The sequence below is a fragment of the Podarcis filfolensis genome (assembly GCF_964270895.1).
Source record: "Podarcis filfolensis genome assembly, chromosome: 5".
In the NCBI taxonomy this organism is placed as follows: Eukaryota; Metazoa; Chordata; class Lepidosauria; order Squamata; family Lacertidae; genus Podarcis; species Podarcis filfolensis.
Window position 1 is genome coordinate 69838209 of NC_139608.1, and position 24330 is coordinate 69862538.

Consider the following 24330-nt stretch of genomic DNA (forward strand, 5'->3'; position numbering starts at 1 on the left):
GGGGAGGGAGAATTAGAATCCAAAGGCTTGCAACTATTTTCTGAATTGGTTTTCTTTTTTCTAATATATTTCTTATTTTTTTATACTTTTATTCTGTGTGCTTTTACTTTAATGGGAAAAAAGGGGGACATTGTGGAAAGAAAAGGGGGCGGGCTATGGGGAGAGATCTTTTGCTTTTTTTTTTTTTATCAAGGGTGTTGCATAAGGTTTGTATAAATTTAAATTTGAACAATGGGGTATATAAATTGTGCTTTAAATCAGAAACAGAACTTGTGGAAACAACAATATGAAAGGGGAATACGGTAGGGGTGGGGGAAGGGGGGAGTCCCAGAAAGTGGATGTTTGAAAATAAGGTTCTGAATGTATCTTCATAATTTCTTTTCTTCTCTTTCTGTATTTTGGAAACTTCAATAAATATTATTTAAAAAAAAAAAAAAAAAAAAAATAGTTTTTCTTGCTCAGTGAAGTGCGGGGGAGGAAAGGAAGAGAACCAAATACGACAGCTAAAGCCATTTCAAACTGGTTTACATTGTGACATAGATCTATCCCACCCAAGGAACAGCCACAGAGGAAGCACTATGTCTGAAATAAGAGTTCAGTGACCTAAAACGAAGTTTCATCTATGCCATTTGATCTCTGATGGCTGTTGCACACTGCAAGCCAATCATCCTCATTTTAGTCATTTGCCATGTATGCGTGACTTCGTTCTTAGTGTAATATATGGGAGGATAAACAGGAAGAAAGCTTTACCTTCCTCTTTGCATTGCTCCCAAAATTATACTGAATGAGATAATAAACATTCCTCACCAATAAGTACCTTCAGTAATATGTAATATTCAGTCTTATACAATGGGTGCTATTCAATATGTATTTTTTTAAAGGGAGGAAAAGCATCTGGTTGCTATTGAGCCCTAGGGAGCAGCTTTGGGCAACCCATCCCATGATTAAATTCCTTTTCCATTCCTTTAAACAGCTCTTCCAGCCTACTTTAGCTGGAGAAAGCATTGCCAATGAGCAAGCATTAAATCATGGAGATTTTATGCTATAGTGTTCCTATAGCTTCACAGTCCAGAGAGGGACATTTTCCATTTGAATCTGTGTATGCATTGTAGAACAAGTATTAGACACCCAGCAATCTGGGCTCTTCATCTGATTTTTTTTTAAGGGTGTTTATTGCAATTAAGGAAGTAGACTTAAAGATGCTGACTTAAAGGTGTGTGGCTACGCAAGACACAAACAAGATCTGCTAGTGATCAAAAGACAGGACTTTATCCCTGTTTTCTCATCCTTGTCTCCTGGTCTCTGCTTTTCGAGTTCATGCCTGCCACTAGCTTCCCTTGATTTCCAACACCTCCATACTTTTCCACTCAACTAAATGGCACAAATCAGATAGGCTATATGCTGCATGTTATAACTTGCACAATGCACAGCATCTACTTCTCTTTCACACAGGACACAATCAGCTATCTACTGATACCTCCTTCACTGCACTGATATACAAGACATTGGGTATGTGTCAAGAATCAATGGTGTTTTCCAGGAGCCAAAGGCAGGGTTAGATGCATGCAATGCCCCCCCCACCTTGGGTTGTCTGATGTTACTACAGAACTCTCCTTGGCTGTCTTTTCCAAGTGATGCCTACTACAGTTCCATTTAGAATCAGAACAAAAGCACCACTGGGCAGGAGAAGTTCCACACGGCCATGTGGCAATTTCTCCATGCAGGACATCAGCCAGTTGCCACAAGAGTCACACTGTTATCAGGCAACATAAAACTCAATAAAAATAGTTGTAGATTGTTCAGTTGCATCTACTATAGAGACAAGTTTGCCAGCTTCTTTGCATCCTTGAAAAAGCATCAAATGCTTAGACCCAATGTCTTCTCAACCAATTCCCATCAGTGCCACCACTCACATGGCTGATGGTCACATATGATGGAAGTTGAAGTCCAATGCCATCTGGAGGGAACATGTTGAAGAAGCCTGACTGAGACTGACAAGAGGGCTTAATTTGAGTCAAGGATCAGCTTTACCTCTTATTGTTGAACCTTAAGGTATTTTACATATTATGCATTGCCAGGGTAGAAGACTACCAGACAGCAGAAAACGCACATTCAACTTGGCCTTAAGAGAACTCAGTTTTGCTGGAGTGGGCACAAGAAGTATGATTTAGCCTGAGATTCCCACTCTATAAAGGCAGAAGAACCAAGAGCCCATTAGCACAGCCCTGCCCTCACTGTAGCTGCCCAGCAAATTGTATTCAGTGGTATATTGCCTTGGAACCTGGAAATATCATCATGGCTAGTAGTCATGAATACAACCTGCACTCCATGAATTTGCTTAACCCACTTTCATTCCATCTTAAGCCAGTAGGGATTATTACATACTGCGACAGCAAATTCTATGCATTATGTATGATGGAGTTCTCCATCAGCATGATTTATGCTGCCAAGCTATTGTAGTAGTAAGAACCATTTGCAAGAGAACAGCCTACAGTCAGCTTCTTAATGGGTTCTCTTGCTACTTTTCCTGCATTACACTTAACTACTTTTAGGATTTGAACTCGTCTATTCCTTTGCAGGCCTCAGCTAGTTTGGACTGCCTCCCATTGGCTTCTGTTAGGTAGGATCTTCCTTACCTCCCACAGCATTGCTTGCATTTGTGAAATTTAAAAGCATCATGAAACCTAACATATAATGCAACTATAAAGATGCTAGATGTTACGGACAGAAAAGCTTTAGCCAGGTGAGTTCCAAAATGCTCATTGCTACATTTGACTCCCAGCTCTAGAAGAAAACTTTGTGAATAGGCTTGTCCCCTTGTGTAACAGACCTAAATATAACGCCCCCCTACTATCACAAAGCTTTACCTCTCCACTAGTAGGTCTCATATAGCCTTTCATACCTGAAAACTGGTGATACATAAAAGACGGATCCTCGGTTCCAAAGCATGTGCTACCTTTGAAACCTTACCCATTTATCAACCAAAGAATTATATGGGGTATACTTTCAGATGACATATCTCGAGTCGGGGGGGAGGTGGAGTGATAGACCAGCACTTCTTAAACATGCGGTTTTTGAAACAAGGGGCTTTCACAGTCTGGCTTTTCATCAGTGTCTACAGTATTTCGTGTTCTGATTGAAGTTCCACACACTATTACTTTTAAGTGGTACTGTCAATGCTTTCAAGAACACTTGATTATATAAATTTCAGCCTTCATCTTTTAATCTCACCTGATTTGGTATTGTGTTTGACTGACTGGTGCTAAGCTCCTGGGGGCAGGGATGAGTCTCCTCCAGCTTGCGAGTAATGTGGCTGGATATGGTGCAATGATGTGGGAGTCGGGGCGTTCCCTGGATAGTTTGGAGTATCCTAGGAATGACTGTGCTACACACACTTTTCCAGCAAGCCTTCCTCAGGGCAAGTCAGGCACGAAAAACTACTCTGCACAATGCTCTGCCTACGCAGCATAGAAGAGGGTGGCAGCAGGGAAGCAGCATGGGAAAAGGGATTTAACAGCTCTTGCATGTGGATTTTTTTCACAGCCAGATTAAAGCTGAACCACCATGTTGTCATGAGAGGGAACCTTCTCCTCTGGCTGCCACTGAAGGCATGGTAACCATGGAATATGTTTGTCTAGACCAGGAATGGGGAACGTGTGGCTCTCCACCAATGTTGCTGTTCTACAACTCTGCATCACCTCCAACCATTGAGCCATGCTGGTGGCGGGACCTAGAGTCCAGCAACATCTGTAGGGCCACAGGGGCTACACTTATGGGGTAGCCCCATCTGGCCAATCTTCTCTTTGCATTCTAGAAAGGATCTATGTCCTTTTTCAAGCATTCAGAGGGAGTAGGTCTGGTAGTTTGTCTCTGTACTCTGGTTGTAGCTGCTCTTTTAAGAGAGCTAAAAAAGTTAGCTGTCCCAAGGGTGATTTGCCATGCAGAATATTACTATTAAGACACACTCCTAATCAGACAGGACCAGCTCAAGGCCAGGCCTACATCTTCACAACATCCTATTTGTATGGTGACTGCATTTTCTCAAAAACGGGAGTGTCGATGGACAGGTTCTTAAGGACAGACATTTATGCGCATTGAGTAGTCTTAGCCTAATCAGGGCTCCCAGAGAAATCTACATGGCTGTGAGAGGACTGATCACATAGTCTGCTGCAGGAAACAACCACCAAATACCAATGTACTTATGACAAATGCCTTCCAACAAGGGATAAAGTTGCCTTTATTCATAGACAATCCCACCTGGGACCAGGTGATCCCTCACAAAAACTTGTCTGGTAATCAGTGTTCAATCAGCCTACAGCAGAGGAGGAGATTGAAAGCAAAGCCACCATCAGCTGTGCTGAAAATCCAGCAACCTTTGCCTCCTCTCCTAGGACAGTTTTCATTCTAGATTGTTTTTTAACAAGTGCCAGGGTTTGGGTTTTTCCTGCTTCCTCTTGATATTTTTCCTTTTGTGCTGTGTCTTTTAGATAGCAAACATAAGCACAGGGCTGCTTTATTATTGGTCTTTGTAAGGTGCCCTGGGAGCCTTTTCAGCTGGAGTAAAAGGTTGGAAATAAATTGAATGGGTGGGATTTCATTGGGTAAGGGCCTGCAATATGAACCAATATGAACTCTCTCTACTGCCCTCTCACCCAAGCAAGTCCTGCCTTCAAGTGAAAGTAAGTGATGGGCACTTCAGATGAAGGTACCTTTCAATTTTGAAATCAGGATTAGCAAGAACAGACATGCTAGCAAGCAGATGTTCCCCATATTAAAATACCTATCTGCCTTAAAGTCATGTGTGTGCAACCTGCTCTGCTGCAATAAAGCAATCCCTCTCTTTCAACTGCCAAAAAGGAGGAAGTTGTGGTCTGATGCAAAACAGCAAAGGGGCTGTGAAAAACAACAGAAATAGGACAAATGCAGCTTCACAATGAGAATTGAAACAAGGTTGTTCTGAGGAAAGTTACAGATCATCTACACATGCAATAGCACAATACGTAGATATTTGTGGGTTTTCAAACATCAAGTCAATTGGTACCGATTGTTCCTTTCATAGGATATTAAAAGCCTCAGCTTGGTATACTAGCTCAATCTAGGGCACTGCACACTATGGAACGTAATCACCCCTTTCATACATCCATCAGATCTTTAAAGAGAAAACCAAGGGAATTCTATAGTACAGTTGTCTCAGAACCTTCTGCTAAGGTATAACCATCTAAGCAAGCAAAGCACAAGTTTACAGAGATAGAAGTATCCGAGTTATCCAGCACTCTTGGCCAGAGACACATTTTGAGCAATATACATACGTTCTACAAAGCCTTCTCCACTCAAATGGTCAAATAAGTTGTTTCTCCGAGGAAGGAAAACTTACAGCACTCTGGGAGTTGGGGACTAGGCTGCCCTTAGGGTCCTCTTCCAACTCTACTCCTTTCTTTTTCCATTACCTTTTTTTATTTATACATCAGCATAAGTTTGGTGCCACTCTCTCCCCCTCTTGTGTTCGGATATACAAACTATGCCCTGCTTGTCTCCCCACTAAACAGAAAATGTTGTCCTTACCTTGGTAGGCAGCCAAATAGAGTGTTATCAGCAGCACCCACCCTTTCCATAAGCCCTCCATGTTCTTCAGTGTTACTGGATCCTTCTGGTGAAAAGACACAATGCCTCCTGTCTGCAATGAGCAATCTTGGGAAAGGCAGCAGGATGGAGAGAAATTAACACCCACACGCTTGAAGTTTCACAAGTACCATTTGCCACACCCAGCCTCAGGTTAATGCAATTAATGCACATGATCTGTAAGAGCCAGAGCACTCCCAGGTGAGAGGCTCCTCCAGTTTCTGTGTAATAGCTTAATCTCTGCCAGCTGACAAGATGTGGCTTCCTCTGTAGGTAAAAGTTGCAAGGCCAGGAGGCTGTGTGCTTTTATGAATCTATGTCCCAAGCACCTAAGCTGTGCAATGTTGTGAGTCTGCCAACAGATCTCTTTAAAATCAAAATACATTCCTACAAGAGAGTCTAAGGATAGAGAAGTCTTTTCTTCTTCTTCCCAGAATCACCTTAATATACCTATTACTATGGTAATGTAAATTAGGGGAGGTGAGAGGTCATTTAAACTTGCCAGATTCAAATCAGGTAGCCTGGAAGGCAAGAGTCCAACCCAGCTATGACCTTTTTCCAACTTCCAAACTGCGTTTTCCCAAGCACTCAAAATCCAAATCAAAGCACTAAGGAAAGGAAACCCTGCCTCATTTCTTCTTCTCCCCACTCCTTCATTACATCACTTTACATGGAGAGGGGGACAAACCCTACAGGGGCAAAATAAAGGAGTTGGAAAAAGAGGCCTAACCCCCATGGAAGACAAGGCTCTGGTCTTCCCCACCCCATTGGGCCCCAACTATATTCTTCGTCTTCATAGGATCCAATGGCTCCATATGTCCCTATAGACTGATATGGGGAAAGGGGCTAGCAGCCAGATGGGCTTGCTTTTTGCTCCTAAACTCATTTTGGCTCCATAGCAAACACTCCCCCCCACCCCCACCCCCCAAAGCCACAATATAGGCAAAAATGGATCAAAGTTCCTTTGGAAGCAGGAGGAAAGGCTTCTATATTGCATTACACAGTCTACCAGCTTGCTCCCAATTGAGAGCTGGGAGGGTACATTATTCTCTGTACGGGATACAAGACAGGATATATTGGTGAGGGGACTTTGTATTTTTCTCTTTCTTTTTTTAATTACAATTTTATGTTTAGAATAGTTTCTTTTATCAATGAATTGTGAAATCTTTTTTTAAAAATTATACATTTATTTATTTAGGCAACCCTAGAAATTTCCAAAGTTTACTACAGTACACTTAGGAGCACACTACTAAGTTACCTTCAATCAGGACCTCATTCAAGGCCTCACCAACTTCAAAGTTACATTTCTTTTAAAAAGACACACAGCTGACTTATTTAGTTAAGACTTTTATTTTGAATTACAGAAGCTTTAATGGAAAAAGTGGTTTATTAAAGCATTTTCTTGTTTTCTCCCAGTTTATACCTAGAAGGTAGAAAGGTTTATGCCACTAGAACGAAAACATGTAGTATGTTAGAACACACAAAAAGATGAAAGATCCCAGTTCTGAGAGACTTATTGTCCATTACAGAATCACCTTCTATGAGATCCACACATTTTAGAAATTCAAGCAAAAAAAAAAAAAAAATTGTCTACTTCCAACTGCATTATGCAGCCCTGCATTAAAATCTGACAGCCTCCAAGGAAGAAAGGTCATTACTAAGAGGCAGCAAATATTCACCCTATATCAGTGCATGAGATCATTAAGCAAATGCCAGCATCAACATCTGCAGTAAGATTAAAACAACACAACAGCTGTTTTGAATTGTATATTCATTTTCAAGTAGCAAGAACTTGGAGCCAAAGAGCAGACATAAACATCTGTTGGATAAAAATCAAGACAATGCCCTCAATACATCTAGGATGTATAAAATAAAGCTGCATGAAAACAATCAACAGCTTACTTTGAACAATTAGTTTGCTGCCATTAAAATTAGTTTGCTCTCCATTCCAAACCAATTGTTTTACTAAACAGTTTCAAAGATCTTGTGTGCCTAAATTTAACATGCTAAAACTAAAAAACCCTGAAGAGATTTGACTTTTAAAATTTCCATTTTCCATCCTCTACCTTGAATAAATTGTTTAGAAAACTATGCATTCAAGAGTTATGGGGCACTATGTGTAATGGATAGTTCTCACCCCTCCACCAAGTACTGTTCTTCAGCTTTCAAGCTGACCAGCTTGGATGAAACTTGGAAAAATATATTGAAGCTACAAACAAACTAGAAAATGGCACCATCCACAATCTAGGCCTTGGATTACCATCACTGGCTTCATGAGCCATCTCTGTCCACACATACTAGGTGTCCTCAACCAAATGTCATTATGCATACTATTATCACATGACATTTTGTGGCTAAATATTCTGAACTTAGCGCTATCACTATCTAGGAGAATGTCTAGTCATGCAAATAGCGGCAGTGTGCAAGATAGCAGCAGCACTGCAGAATGATAGATGGAAACACTAAAAAAAGATCTGCTTTTCCAAAACCCAAATGAAAAAATACGACTTTTTCCAAACCACACTATCAATACCACTTTGCCAAGGTTCCTCTGAATTTTACATTCAGACACTCTTCCTACAAAAAACAGAGTGGCAAGTCTGTCCTCATCTAGGGAGCTAGTTTCATGCATTGCAATTGTCAATCAAAGCACACTAGATACACAGCTTGATTTTCCAGTCTTGTGGCAACTTTTTAGTTTTATATTCCCCCACCCCCACCCCAAAGCAGCCAAAGTAGTTTTATTTATTTTAAAAATGTGTTGCACCTATCCTGAACACCTGGTGAGTAAAGCTGGGATACACATAGTAGCAACTGGTATTGCCTGCTCCATAGGCTCTGAATTCAACACTCCGTATTAACTACATGGGCTATCAGCCATCTACTTAATGAGAACACAACTCTGGCAACACACTAATGAATTCCATGATGGTCTCAAGACTTAAGAGCCATAGCTGCACAAAAGCCATGGGCATATTCACATTCCATCTTTGGACTATTTCTGTGGAAGGAAATGTATTCCTGTGTGGGTTATGCAGCTGTGCCCCAGCCCAAAGAATTTAAGGAATTCCTCAACCAATCAACTGTAAAGCAAGTGGATATAGTTTCAACAGGTGTTTTAATGAACAGCATTAAAGACACATATTCTAGCAAGCCAGTCACCAAAAAGAGCGCCTTTAAAAATTAGTCGCTATGTTTAATATCCAGATATAGCAGTGGTGTCCTTCGTTTACTTACATACTGTAAGCATTCCTTCTCAAAGGCACTCAGGCCAATTTATCAACATTGATGATTTACTGTTTATTCTTACAGATCATAAACTAAAACTCCAATTAAGTCAACGTTGTGGATCCTTCCAGGGTAGTAGCACGGCTACCAGAAAATTCATAAAAAGGAACTTCAATGGAGGTGGGGGTCAAGTGGAGAGGAGGAGAGATCAGGATACCAAGGTTTCATTCTTGCCAGCCTAATGCTCGCCTCATTTTCTTCAAGAACGAAAGTTTTGGCCAAAGCCAGTGCGCCTCTTCTAGTTCCACACGTGACGTTTGCAGTGTTCAACAGCCTAGGAGAGAAAGAAAGAGAGGTTCAAGGCAAGGTCAGAGTGAACTCAATTCCCACAATATTAACAACATGGCTAAAAAATTTCATTAGGTCATTATTCTAGCATAGCTGATGCCAGAAATATTGGGAAACCCACAGGAATATAAAAGTATGCCAAAATCTCATTTACTCACATTGCACTGGGCTGCAGTTTCCATGTTCTTACACCAATAACCAGGTCCCCGGACACATACGTCTGATCCCAAAATGGAATGTGATGATGTCACACAAACTCCAAGTTTCTGCAAGATGGACAATTAATTGCAGCTCCAATTTCCATTTTGATAAAAACATAGATTAGTCCTTCCCAGTAGTTCTTACAAGCCACATATAACTTCCCAAGATAAAAGTGTCAAGTTTCACTAGGACCAAGCAGACCCATTAAAATCAAAGGACTTTCAAAGATTGTTCTCAGACAATGTCCTAGCTGGGTATCATCCCATGGATTAATGTATCAATCAGCTTTACATATGAACAGCCATACTAGCTGTGGTACTTACACTACACACAAAAGTGGGATCCATCATTTCTGCCAATAGCTGCACAACCATTGGCTCATACTGCTCCACAAACTGAACACACTGTTGATAAACAAAGGAAAAGTAAAGATTACGTGACCCGAGCCCCTGCTAATTAATCAAGGATATGATTTTAAAAAACAGTAAGGAACTAAAGCCACTTCTTTGCACTGAATGCAACTCAATTGAAGTTAATATATGCAAAACTCAGTAGTTTCAGTGGAAGATTTTGGTATGCACTAGATCAGGGGTCGTTTAACCGGCCCACGAGCCACCCCCAAATCGAGCCGCCAACTTGGCGAGTCCCTGCGCCGCACTGTGCCAGTTTAGCACAGCGCACGGGGACTCGCTTCTGCGGCAACAGTAATTGCATCTGCGCAGGCGCCGGAAAGTACATGATCCGGCCCATGGAGGGATCTCTGCTGGAGTGAACTGGCCCAGGCGAGGTAAACCTTGCAGACCCCTGCACTAGATTCTCCTGAAATGATCTGAATGTAAATTATTAACTTGGCTGAATACTACCTATTGGGAGGTATCCAGTTTACTCTTTCACTTAATGCAATGACTTCTGTTTGTGCAGTGAACTCTCCCCCTCCCCAAATCTACACAAGAGGTCTGGGATAAGCCACAGAACAGCTATACGGGACATGCGGAGACACACAGGGAGAGGAAATCCCAGTGCAGTGTCAAAAGTCCTTGTGCAAATAGAACAAAGGCTTTGAATACTACCTACTGTGTTTTTTACTATTGTACACACATTATACATTTATTTGCCCATGCTGCTTTTGGTCACAGGCTCCCAAAGCAGGGCATACACAACACACATAGCTTGTAAATTCAGATGGACTTGCAATATACAATTCAAGTCATTTGGTGACTGGGACTTACACTGTTAGCATTACCAAAGAATGAGACATTAGAGGTGATTTACACAACGCTGGTAGCACCAGTATATCAACTATTGTGGACACCTCTTTTTCCATTCTAGATCTACTATTCCCATAGAAAAGTGCACTGAAGCATGTCCCTCCACCGCATCCCATGGTTTGTATGCACTATCTGAATGTTAACTATGAATGAGTTACTGACAGGTTTTTAGTACAAACATTAAATCAATTTGCCAGGTGGTAATTTAATTGCCAAAATATGCACCTTCACTGTGAATTTATTAACAATATTAACCCAGGCTGCTATGAACAGAATAATCTGGGGAATAATGGATCATTCTACTCATGCCCACTATAAAGTTGTCCACGGATTCTGTCCCTGATAAAGTCAATGCTGAATGGGAGCCAACACATCACCTCTGGGAAGGGACAAGTGTCCTACTCATTTCAACAGCTCAAGGGGTTAACCGATACAAGTAAGAGCATGCATCCCTGTGTTTCACATGTGCCCCTTTACATTTAAATGCAGATAAGCATGTTTGTTGCTGGCATGAAAAGCAAATGTGGCAAATGACTTTTAATGTAATACATCATGGAGTAAATGATTTTATCCATGGTCCACATCCGGTTTTGTTTTCGATCTCATAGTCCTCACATGACTGCTCTCGCCAAGAAAAACTCAATGAACAGATAGGACAGAGGTTGCCACTTACGCAATGCAAGCAACTACAGCTTCCTAGTCAGTTGCGATAAACTGTGGGTACAGCAACCTGTCTTGTTTTACAAGGGATTTGCAGAAATGTTTGCTCTTCATTTCTTTGACTGCAGGTCTACAATGTGCTAAGTTCAATGTACCAGCAACTTACTGTGAAACACTGAAGTGATTGTATTTGTGGCTGTTTGAGATGCACTCCTCTGTGCATCCTTCAGCATTCCTGTTGCTTATGTGTTTTTGATCCTCCACCCCGCACAGCTGACAATATGCTGTGCTCTTAATGCTCAAACAGTTGCATATGCTAGCTAAGCAGACAGTAAGTTATTTCTGTGGTTTAGGCTGGTGAAACTCCACGTAAACATCTCATAGGGGATGGGGAAGGAGAGAGAAATAAGACCACTAGCCACTCAAATCAGCATCCCACCCCAGTTAAGGACTGGTTAATAAGGCACTGGAGGAGAAAGATTAATTCTGCCAGGTCACCAGGAGGCTAGTGCTCTGCTCCTTCTCACAGAGGAAAGAAATAATGCAACAGGCAAGGGAAATACAATAGATCACAGTACCTAGTATGTCTTGTGCTCATGTGTCAAGCCTTGCATGGTTACAACATACAACCAGAAGATTAGAGCAGAAGCCAATGTTGCTCACTAGTCACACATAATGTTTTACACTTTAAATACAGGTGTGTCTAATACTAATTATCTATTTTACCTGGTCACTGACAGACGCCGGCAAGTAGCGGCAGACTCTTTCCAGAAAATCTTCAATTTCAGCAGTGGTAGCATTTTTTGCCAATTCCTTGTCAGCATATGCAACAATCATCTTGCAGACATCACAGATGTCCCCAACCTGCGGCTGCACTGGAACAATTTTTTCTGAAAATACAAGAAGAGTCCAATGTTCAAAGTTTTTTCCTATAGCCACTTAACTAAAATATGCAATACTGAAAAGAAAAAAAACCCGTGTGGTGCCAACTAAAAACATGTAGGAGCGCTTAGTTAGAGTACTTGTTTCCTTAAGTTCTTACCAGCAGGCAAAGTATTGTCTGAGCAGCACCTCAACATCACACACACCATTTTAGGATCAGTTGCTTCCAAAAGCATGTCAATTATAGACTTCCCATAGACATCCACAAAGTCCTTGCACTCTTGTCGGTATTTTGCAGGTAGCACAGAACAGACTTTCTCCATTCCATAAACCATCTCCTCCTAGTACAAACAAAATGAAAATGTTAAGTAAAGTAACTTTCGTGATAATAGTTACAGAGATTGTAAAGGGACATCATCTACTTACCAAGTTAGAATCTGAAGCTATTTGTGTTGAGCAAGTTAATACATTATTTTAGCAAAGAGATATCAATACCTCTCCTATTTATTATTCCACTCTCTTAATTCCTTTCAGTGTGGCACACAGCTATTTAATGTGGATTACACAAATCCGTAACAAAGGAAAATGTGGACTCTGATTCATCAAATACTATCTATAAGAAGTTGGAAAAACTCAGACATCGTGTAAGCATAATATGAAGTTATGCTATAAAAACCTAGGCATACTATTGCTATGATACTAACACTTCTTTAACAATCAAAGCAAACAGCACCTAGATAGCAAGATGTATTTAGGGGGAAAGGTATTTAGTGTCCCTATCCTAAAAGATACGTAGGTAAAAGATACACACCTCTGTCTTATTGCTTTCCAGAAGGCTGGCCACCTCTTCTACCATTATCGTACATGCATCACACAGAGAGAAAGATTCTGTTTGACTCAAGCTATTCTGTATATTGGAATAAATAACATATACAGCAGTTCAGAATACATTCAAACATCTAACACATCTAGAAGACCACCAGCTACAAAAACATGAAATGTGGTATGACTTTTGGTTCGAAGTCCGCTTGAGTTTACAGAATACATGAATCTTTAAGATTACATTTGCATAAATCCTTTGTATTTGTCCCACTGCTTATCTCTGAAAAAAATAACCTAAATTGTATTATTTTTCAGGTTCTACTATCGACTAAAGTCTGTGCAATCCCTTAAATGAAATCCGTAACTTTTAAATGCTATGGACAGCATCCAATATTTGAGGCTAACATTTAAGGCGGCATGCTTAGCTGTGACAAACTGTGAATGCTTTTGAGTACTAGACAATCTAGACTTTTACTTTTCTTCCCATACAACAAAAAAACATTTTGCTTAGTGAGTACCAATTGTTACTTGTGGAAAGGCAGAAGACTAACACAATTTTTTATTTTCTCCCCCCACTACAGAATTATATGTGCAGAGACAAGGGGCTTAGGGTGATGGTCCCAAGCTATTCAACTATAGCATGTGGATGGAATCCAAAGAAGCCCAGGTATATATGGCAGGGAGGGAGAAGACAGTGCACAATTTTGCCATCCAGCAGGAACTGCTTGTGCCAAGAGGGGAAGAACAAACAAATTCGAGGCAATTTAAATAACACTCAGTTATCAAAATCACTAATCCATTTCCCAGTGAGCTGCCTCATACCTGGTCAGATTATAATGCCATTGAGCTTAGATTTACTCAGCCAGGCAAGAGTCCTCCAAGGTCTCAGGCTGAGGTGTTTGCCATCACCCCTACCTGACGCCTTCTAATGGGCTATGCCAGGGCTTGAAAACGGAACATTCTTCCATACAAAATATGTGCACTTTCACCACTGAACTATGGTTTTCTTTGTCAAGTGATGGTATAAACAAAGCAATTGTATCTGCCTACATGTTTTATTTATGAAATTATGTATGCATAATTTATGAAATTATGTATGCATGTATTCATAAGTTATGTATTAAAAGTCATATAGAAAGCCATACCATAAAAAACCATATAAATATTTAAAACCAGAAATCAGCTAACTATTATGGAAAGATGTAATCTTAACTGCCTGCAGAAGCCTTGATAACTATAGTAAAACAATGCTAAGCATGAGTATTTTTGTTATTTATCTGTATTTGCCATACAAATAAACATATGTATTCAGGCTTTGGTTAAGGAGCGCATAGACAAAATAATTAAGTTTGGTGGCTGGAGCTATATAGCATGGTTCTAGTGCCTAGAAACCAGAACTTTTCTTCCAAGTGAACTGTGGGTTTGGCAGGCCGAGAAGTGCATGGAGAGCTGGATTCATCTAGGTATGCATTAGCCACATGCTTCCTTGAATATTGTAGTAAGCGTTATGATCACAAGTGGCCCACGGGGGTCGTTTAACCGGCCCACAAGCTGCCCCTGAACTGAACTGCCTGCTTGGTGAATCCCTGTGTGCTGCACTAAGCCAGCGAGGCGTGGGGACTCACTTCCGCAGTGCCGGAAATTGTGTCTGCGCAGAAGCAGACAATCGCGGGCAGGTGCACTCACATACACATGCAATCCGGCCCACAGAGGGATCTCCGCTAGAGTGAACCGGCCCAGGTGAGGTAAACCTTGCCGACCCCTGGTTATGATGGCAAGAATCTACTGGATGACATTAGTGGCATCAAGGCTGAACCAGATAATGTCATCCCACACCAAGAGTACTATATAGACTGCTAAACACCAAATCTTACCTCAACTGGTTCTACCTTTTCTTGAGAGATAACTTTTGCAGGTACCAGAGTCTGGAGAGGCACAGATTTCAGAGAAGAACACAATCCAACCATGCCACAAAGAACCTGGGGTTGCTGGAGACATAAAGTACAGTTCCAATTATTTCCTGAGAGTCTGCAGGAAGGAGAACTAGTCAAGTCTTAGCACACCACACACTAAAGCTGTGAAAGGAGTCTCAAATGCCTTTCAGATGATACTACAGTGGTACCTCTAGTTACAGACTCGATCCATTCTGGGGTGCAGTTTGCACCCCGAAAAGTCCACAACTAGAGTGCCACTTCTGCGCACACATGTGGCACGATAGAGCGCTTCTGCGCATGCATGCGCGGCAAAACCCAGAAGTATACACTGAATATCCTGAAAAAATGCAACCCGAGACTGACGTAACAAGAGGTACGACTGTACTTGAGCTTTCAGTCTGAATTTCTCCAATAATTGAACTGACTTTAGTAATTCAACGGTATAGGTAAAGGTAAAGGGACCCCTGACCGTTAGGTCCAATCGAGGACGACTCTGGGGTTGCGGCGCTCATCTCGCTTTATTGGCCGAGGGAGCCGGCGTACAGCTTCCGGGTCATGTGACCAGCATGATTAAGCCGCTTCTGGCGAACCAGAGCAGCGCACGCAAGCACCATTTACCTTCCCGCCGGAGGGGTACCTATTTATTTACTTGCACTTTGATGTGCTTTCAAACTGCTAGGTTGGCAGGAGCAGGGACCGAGCAACAGGAGCTCACCCTGTTGCAGGGATTCGAACTGCTGACCTTCTGATCAGCAAGGTTTAGACTACAGCGCAAAATGCTTAAAAGTTGACTAGAGACAAGCCTAATGCTTTAGAATGGTAATCCAAAGGAGAGGAGATACACAGTCAATGCAATGCTTTCTTTGCTCAACATACCTCATGATGCTACATTTAAGCAGTACTCAATAAAAATTTGGGTGTGCCATTGAATTACTGATTCTCTAAAAGGCACTTTGCTGGATACCATATTTATGCCCAGTTTCAGGAGGCATAAAAATGTGTTTCTAGGATGACACTAATTAGCAGTTCGCATTAAACTGTTTTGAAGTAGCCAATTCACATTTCCACACAAAAGAACAAGATCGAGCCATTGATAAAACCAAAATTGCATTTGGACAATTTGAATTCTTTTTCTGAACTCAAATAAGATATTATCCATATTTGAAAGACACAAGCTTTCCTACCTGCAATTTACTGTTCAGTGCATCTGCATGCAGACTGTTACAGATATTGCAAAATTTATACCATGCTCAACTACCATAACCACTGCAAGTTTTATACCTTATAGAAAATACTTGTTCCATTAGTTTAATTGTTTAATTATATAAATCTTTCATAAGGTACTTCCTTTGCCCCAAGAACACCCTCCTTCTTTGCATTCCATTCCTTCTCCACTGCAGTACGCTACTGAGCATATTCAAATGGAGTATGCTATTTAATTAGGGGCAGTTACTTTTAGTTCACTTTGACCACTGGTCTTTTAAATATGAGGAAAACAGTGCAAGTAGCTTGCCATTTGAAAAAGAATGTGTACCAAGATATTAGAATAAACACCATATATATCTAAATTAACAGAAATTAAGAACATTTCTACATATTTTTCAAGAGTTATACCAGCATCCTGCTTCTCTCAGGACAAACTTAATAATGTTTAAGAGAGGGTGAGCTTGACTGGACTTCACAATAAACCACAGCCTAGCATGATAGAAACTGCAGTTAACCTTAGGCTAACATACTCCTTTCTAGCACAGCGAAGAAAAGGAGATGGAAACTGTGGTTATGCATTATGTCCAAAATCAGGTTAATCTCAGTTACAGTATGTTGAAACAAACCAGCTTAACACAAGTTGGGTTTGGACAAACAAACAAACAACAAAAAATCAGAACCAGAAACAAGAGTTTCCTATCTCTTCCTCACAGCCATGTCACAGGAGGGTGGGATATAATATTCAGAAGCCCAAGGCTTGCTGCAGCTTGTTTCTGTTGCAGTAGCCATGGTTTAGCATGACATATGGACTGGCTCATTAAGTTCCAAATACTATACAGCTGCAGCACCTGGTGATTCTAAAATCATGCTTTTATAAACAGAAAGTACTGCAGAAGCTTTCCCTACTACAGATTAAGCTTTGTTACCTAGTATGGGTGTTTCCACCCAGACAGCCTTTGATGGAGAAAGTCCTCCCTATTTCTAAACACAGGCAAAACCAGGTATTTTCTCTTTCCTTTTGTAAACTGGACATCAAGAAGTAGCATGCACTTTTCCTTCAGTACTAAGCTATCATAAAGCAAGGCATATAAGCTTCAGCATTTTAAAGTCTGTTGCCCAAAGAATTCTCATGCAAGAGCAGATATGCCAGGGAAGAAAAAATTCAGCACAATTGTTAGATATGGAAGAACCTTTCCTCTCCCCATTCCGCCCTCACCTCTTGTTTCCCTCGTTCATGCACTCAAATACAATACTAGAACCAGCACTACACATGCAACACATATTGCCACTAAACTATGACAGGCGCAAGGTCTTCCTAGAAATGTTACTTAACAGCTATGCCCAAAGAACATTATGGAGTTCCAAAAGCCCCATTCGCTGTAGTACCCTATTGAAGAAGAGTATATGAGCTTCATGGGGCCCTCTGAAGCTCCATTACTAAAATGCACATCAGAAGATAATAAAAATTGGGACTCCCTTTTGGTTCAGAATAGCCAAGATGAAATTTCATTCGGCACTTGGAATTACTATTTTTCCAAAGCCACTGTCTGGTCCTTGAATCTGTCAAAGCTGAATTCTGTCACACCACATCTACCTCTAAGCAAGAGTTTAAACTACAGCTGCGGGGGTGGGGCGGAGGAGGGGGGGGGGGAGAAGCAAGGCACCACCACAAGCAAGTTTCTCACATACCTGTTCCTGCTGTTGACAAAATGGAGAGAAAGGAAGACATGGTAAGTTAACAGGAAAATAACCAAGCAGTTGAATGGTGCACAGATTTTCAGAGGCAGGAAATCTTGCCAGGGACCAAATCGTGGGTGAGATTTGTTTTGCTATGCTTAAAAGCCAACATTTATTCATTTTTTGATACTTGGGTCATTGAAAGTAGTATGGAAAATGCCCAAGTGCAGATAAAATATACAGTAATGAATCTAAGTGCTATTTATTTTTGCTGCCATAAACCGAGGTGGAGCTTCAGTATCTTTCACTTAACTTTTGTTAATACAAAAATGATTGCACATGGTTGGGTAACACACTTTAAAGAAAATGGTCATTTAACAAGCAAGTATTCTGCTGTAAGCAGCAGCTTAGATTCAGCCTCTAAAGCAGCCTTTCTCAACCTTTGGTCATAGAATCATAGAGTTGGAAGAGACCACAAGGGCCATCGAGTCCAACCCCCTGCCAAGCAGGAAACACCATCAGAGCACTCCTGACATATGGTTGTCAAGCCTATGCTTAAAGACCCCAAATGTTGAACTACAACTCCCATCATCCCTAGCTAGCAAGGTCATAGTTCAGGGATATTGGGATTTGTAGTCCAACAACATCTGGGGACCCAAGGTTGAGAACCACTGCAAGCGAGACACTTCAATTATGACACTGTCAAACTATCATGGTTATCCTATACATATTATTTACTGTATTAATCTTCACATCACACCTATTAGAATGACCCCTTCAGAACTAGAAGTGCAATTATTAACAAACAATATTCCTCTTACCATATGCATCAACATCTGGATGGCTAAGTCTGAATACTGGGAGATGTAGGACTTGCACTATTAGAAAGAGAAGATGATTTGAGATGGAATGTAAATAGTATCATATATACAATATCATTTAAGCCACCATACTGTTCCTAAAATAAGTCATTTGCCTTATGTTACAACAAATTGCCTTCTGATCCAATCCTTTATCAGAGGAACTCACGGATGCAAACATCTCCTCCTTTTATCTCTCAAGTTTGTTGCAAGAATGAGTAAACAGAGATGGTGATCTTGGCAATGTCACCAAGGGAGCATCATAACCAAGTTGGGATTTGAACTTGGTCTCCCTGTTTCTACTTTTCCCACAGGCTTGCCAAATAGGGCAAAATTAGAGCTTAAATAGTGTGAGTTTAGAGCCACTGTGGAAGAAGACTTTTAAGCTTTACTATTACCCTCAGAAAAGTGACTGCTTAGTCTTTAAAAATGGCATTAAAAATCGAATCGTTACTTTACTGTAGCACTTATCCCACTGACACAAGATAAACATAACCATATCTATTCAATTACCAGATCAGCAAACGCAGGTTCAATTTGTTCACACTCTTCTTTGGCATGCTCAATGAGAGAAGTCACAAAGGTTGAGTTGGTCCTCACTGCTTCCTGAAGGTCAGTTATCAGCTTAACACAATCTTGACATACATTGTCATTTCCCTGCAATGACAAGCATTTAGCACACCTTAGTAAGATTACATCTTTGAAAGAAGAACTGAACAAAGCTTTATATAGTATTCTGAAAGGCCTCCAATAAACCAGTTCTAATACAAGAGGCCCTGAAAAGCAGTGATGTTTGCTCCCCAGAATAGGATGGGTCACTTTTTTGGACCAAAGACTCTTGATTAAAATCCATTCATAGCATATACCTTTATAGACTCATTCATTCAACTTGTTTAAACCAACAAAGGATTAGTGAAACGCTGACCAATAAATATTTTACCCTGTTACGTTAATGCCCTCTCCGATTGCATGGAGCCTGGACAGCCCCGTGGTTCTCACGGATCTGAGGGCAATGAAACAATCGTTGAGACGGCTAGAGCGCCGGTGGCGGATAACTCATTCTGAAGCTGACCGGACACGGGTTAGAGCTCAATGTCGAGCCTACCAAGTGGCGGTAGCGACGGCGAAGAAGACTTTCTTCACCGCCTCTACTGCATCTGCAGAAAACAGCAGCCGGAGACTTTTTCAGGTGGTTCGCAATTTAGCGGAACCACCTGTTACATCGAGGCCCAGTACAGGCTACATGATCTCCTGCAATGATTTTGCAAAGTTTTTTGCAGATAAAATCGCTCAGATTCGGGTAGAGGTAGACTCCACCGTAGGAGCAGGGCCGGGGCAAGAGAGTGCTAGAGTCCTGTCTAGTCAAATTGCGTGGGATCAATTCCAATCTGTTACTTCCGAGGGTGTGGACAGGGTGCTTGGACAAGTGAAACCAACCACCTGTCTCCTTGATCCTTGCCCATCCTGGCTTATAAAAGCTAGCCGGGAAGGGCTGGGTGATGGGCTTTGTGGGGTGATGAATGCTTCCCTCCGTGAGGGAGCCTTTCCAGACCCGCTGAAAGAGGCGGTTATTAAACCGCTTCTTAAAAAACCATCTTTAGATGCAGCCACGATGGCCAACTATCGCCCAGTCTCAAATCTTCCATTCTTGGGCAAGGTGATTGAGTGAGTAGTTGCTGAACAACTCCAGGCACGCCTGGAAGAAGCGGACCATTTGGATCCCTTCCAGTCGGGATTCAGGCCTCATCATGGGACTGAAACTGCCTTGGTCGCACTGGTTGATGATCTCCGGCGGGCTAGGGACAAAGGTGAGAGCTGTTTCCTAGTTCTGCTGGATCTCTCAGCGGCGTTTGATACCATCTACCATAACATCCTTCTGGACCGTCTTGAGGGGCTGAGAGCTGGGAGCACTGTCATACAGTGGTTCCGCTCCTTCCTCCTGGGCCGTGTTCAGAAAGTGGTGGTGGGGGATGAGTGTTCAGACCCCTGGGCTCTCACACTTGTGGGGTGCCTCAGGGTTCTGTCCTCTCCCCCATGCTTTTCAACATCTACATGCAGCCGCTGGGAGAGATCATCAGGGGGTTTGGGCTGGGTGTTCATCAGTATGCGGATGATACCCAGCTCTACCTCTCTTTTAAATCGGAACCAGTGAAGGCGGTGAAGGTCCTGTGTGAGTGTCTGGAGGCGGTTGGAGGATGGATGGCGGCTAACAGATTGAGATTGAATCCTGACAAGACAGAAGTACTGTTTTTTGGGGGCAGGAGGCGGGCAGGTGTGGAGGATTCCCTGGTCCTGAATGGAGTAACTGTGCCCCTGAAGGACCAGGTGCGCAGCCTGGGAGTCATTTTGGACTCACAGCTGTCCATGGAGGCACAGGTCAAATCTGTGTCCAGGGCAGCTGTTTACCAGCTCCATCTGGTACGTAGGCTGAGACCCTACCTGCCCGCGGACTGCCTCGCCAGAGTGGTGCATGCTCTGGTTATCTCCCGCTTGGACTACTGCAATGCACTCTACGTGGGGCTACCTTTGAAGGTGACCCGGAAACTACAACTAATCCAGAATACGGCAGCTAGACTGGTGACTGGGAGCGGCCACCGCGACCATATAACACCGGTCTTGAAAGACCTACATTGGCTTCCAATACGTTTCCGAGCACAATTCAAAGTGTTGGTGCTGACCTTTAAAGCCCTAAACGGCCTCAGTCCAGTATATCTGAAGGAGCGTCTCCACCCCCATCGTTCTACCCGAACACTGAGGTCCAGCACCGAGGGCCTTCTGGCGGTTCCCTCACTGCGAGAAGCCAAGTTACAGGGAACCAGGCAGAGGGCCTTCTGTGGAATGCCCTCCCACCACATGTCAAAGAGAACAACTACCAGACTTTTAAAAGATATCTGAAGGTGGCCCTTTTTAGGGAGGCTTTTAAAGTTTGATGTAGTACAGTATTATAATATTATAATATATTTATTTTTGGAAGCCGCCCAGAGTGGCTGGGGAAGCCCAGCCAGATGGGCGGGGTATAAATAATAAATTTATGATGATGATGATGATCTTTGTCCTGGAGAGGTTGTATCATTATTATTCCAGAGTACAGCAAGATAAAAACTCTGCATGAGCAGAACTGACCTCTCAGTTACGTGTCTTGATACAACTTCTATTTTGTTACTTCTGATTTGGTAAAGAAGCAGGCTGATAAACCAATTAAGGTTTGGATAATTTAATTTGCAGATGCAGTAGAACACTTTGCCAAAAGCATCAGCTACATAGACTGCTAATGCTGAAACCAAAGAAGTTTATTTTGTACAGGCTTGTATTCCAGAGTTTTGAGTACAGTCAAGCTATATTTGTTAAGAATTATCCATGGGAATAACCCATTTGTTGTACAGTCCCATTGCAGTTAAGATCTGACATGCTACATTCTCACCTGAGATTCTTGCTTGGGTTTGTCCTGGGGGTAAAGCAGTAATGGCACATTAGCCATGAAGGGAGATGCAAGTTCAGAGAAATCTAGTTCAGGAATCTTGTTAGACTGAAGCTGTTTCTGCAATTTCAATGTTGCCAGATGCTTCTGAAGAGACTGGCACAACGTGAGTGCACTGCATACAACTTCAGGATTATCCTATAGATCAACAAACAATACTTCATGTTTATTTGCTTCTATTCTACTTTAAATTCCAAAGAAGAAATGCCAGACAAGTACCTGACCCCCAAGAATCAAGTAGAAATAACAACAGGAGCTAAGCAGCCAGCACTTGCTTAAGCTCCACTCCACAATTATTATTACCAGATCTAACCCTTCTTCTAGCCCTAGCCACCAAAGGTTTATCACCCACCACACAACATCTAAATGCTTGAAAAAGAGAAGTATTAGGTTCACCAAACGGAAGCAACCAAGCCCGCTTAGCTTGTCCAATTAATTCGGAATAAAATAAAATTGCTTCAGTTTCAGTAGACTACTCACAAGCTCCTCTTTGATCATATCCAGAATATTTGGCAAGTAAGCATCCACCATTTCCTTGCACTGAGATACCAGTTCTTGGTCAGGAAGAAACTCACATGCTTTAGTCATGTAGGCATTTATTTCCTCCTGTAACAGAAAACAGGTGATTTATAGCCTCAAGGACTGAACAGATTTGCCTACCTTTCATTTTCAGAAAGAAACCCTTAATGATTCCCAAACCATGAAAGAGGGTCATTAAAATTAGTGTACCTGTAGCTAATTTTTAAAATTAGCACTAAAAATCTGAACAGAAGACACAACTCTTGCAATCTGTAGCTCCTTATGTAGTGGAATTCAAATAAAAGTAGTAACTCCACTTCTAACAATGAAGGTCAGGTAGCCTTTGTCTACCAGTAGAGTTATAAGGTGGTTGCTTTTTACACTGATTTCAACAATCTGATAATGCAGTTGGAATTCAAGTAAAGAAGCTATTTGGGGGATGAACTTTCTATTTGACTTTGATCCCTGCACCATTGCAAGGCCTCAGAGCAGCTCACATCAATGTTTTATACATTTCAATAATTCTGTCCCTAAAGGGCTCATAATGAATATGTTATCCAACATCCCCACCACTCAATTTCAACAGGGGAATTTCCAATTTAGAAAATGTAATGTTTTGTACATTTTTATACAACGGGCATTATCAACTGAACTAGCATCCTGCAAATTATGTATCGGATTAGACCACACCAAAGCTCCACTCTTACCTCCGTGGCATTGTCCTTCAAGACCTTGCCAGCCACAGCTACAACTTCTTTGCATAAGTCACAAGGGATGCTTTTCTGAGGAGAACATACACCTTTGATCAATAAGGACACGTGCATACTATTGCCCAGTACTACACTAGTATTGCCTCTTACCCTTAAGAGAAATTACAATTCATCATTCACATGGACCATGACACCACCCACTGATAACTGTTCCAGTAGCAGGATCTAGAATACCATCTAGTCAGGTTGCGTGGGAGAAAATTCAGCTGCTGCAACCCAAGGATGTGGTTCAATCACACATAGCCTCAACTCTTATCCATCATGGCTTTCAAGAGGAAGCTGAAGGGGATTGACTGGGTGGATCCAAATGGCAGTGAAACACTTCTTTGTTCAAGGGGGCGGTACCAGCAGTTTCCAAGAACCCCAGAAGCTTTCCCTGGAACCCAAAGTTTATATTAAGGTAAAAGGTAAAGGTACCCCTGCCCGTACGGGCCAGTCATGTCCGACTCTAGGGCCGTGCGCCCATCTCACTTAAGAGGCCGGGGGCCAGCGCTGTCCGGAGACACTTCCGGGTCACGTGGCCAGTGTGACGAAGCTGCTCTGGCGAGCCAGCACCAGCACAGCACACGGAAACGCCGTTTACCTTCCCGCTATAAAGCGGTACCTATTTATCTACTTGCACTTAAGGGTGCTTTCGAACTGCTAGGTGGGTAGGAGCTGGGACCGAAAGATGGGAGCTCACCCCGCCGCGGGGATTCGAACCGCCGACCATGCGATCGGCAAGTCCTAGGCACTGAGGTTTTACCCACAGCGCCACCCGCGTCCCTTTATATTAATATCCCCCTTTTTAAACAAGGTCCTAAAGAGGGTGGTGGACATCTTCAGATACTTTTGGAAGAAACTGATTCTTTTGAGCAA

General features: G+C 42.0%; 2 protein-coding genes across 3 annotated transcripts in view; both read right to left on the reverse strand.

Annotated features, from left to right (window-relative positions):
• Window positions 1-5722, reverse strand: part of LOC310762811 (prosaposin-like) — a 42953-nt gene extending 37231 nt beyond the window's left edge. For both annotated transcript variants that reach the window (XR_014548192.1, XM_083614307.1), the window contains exon 1: window positions 5563-5722. Coding sequence is in view for 1 of the 2 variants with exons in the window: in XM_083614307.1 (XP_083470433.1) it covers window positions 5563-5623 (61 nt within the window). In the remaining variant the exon portion in view is untranslated. The remainder of the gene's footprint in view (window positions 1-5562) is intronic.
• Window positions 5723-6953: 1231 nt separating this feature from the next.
• Window positions 6954-24330, reverse strand: part of LOC310762813 (prosaposin-like) — a 33389-nt gene continuing 16012 nt past the window's right edge. Inside the window, exons 3-14 of the mRNA XM_083614311.1 lie at window positions 23410-23484; window positions 22664-22789; window positions 22127-22321; window positions 19219-19362; window positions 18667-18723; window positions 14903-15016; window positions 13018-13113; window positions 12367-12547; window positions 12051-12214; window positions 9720-9800; window positions 9354-9461; window positions 6954-9181 (exon numbers count right to left, since the gene is read on the reverse strand). Coding sequence (XP_083470437.1) covers window positions 9146-9181; window positions 9354-9461; window positions 9720-9800; window positions 12051-12214; window positions 12367-12547; window positions 13018-13113; window positions 14903-15016; window positions 18667-18723; window positions 19219-19362; window positions 22127-22321; window positions 22664-22789; window positions 23410-23484 — 1377 coding nt within the window. The 3' untranslated portion in view covers window positions 6954-9145. The remainder of the gene's footprint in view (window positions 9182-9353; window positions 9462-9719; window positions 9801-12050; window positions 12215-12366; window positions 12548-13017; window positions 13114-14902; window positions 15017-18666; window positions 18724-19218; window positions 19363-22126; window positions 22322-22663; window positions 22790-23409; window positions 23485-24330) is intronic.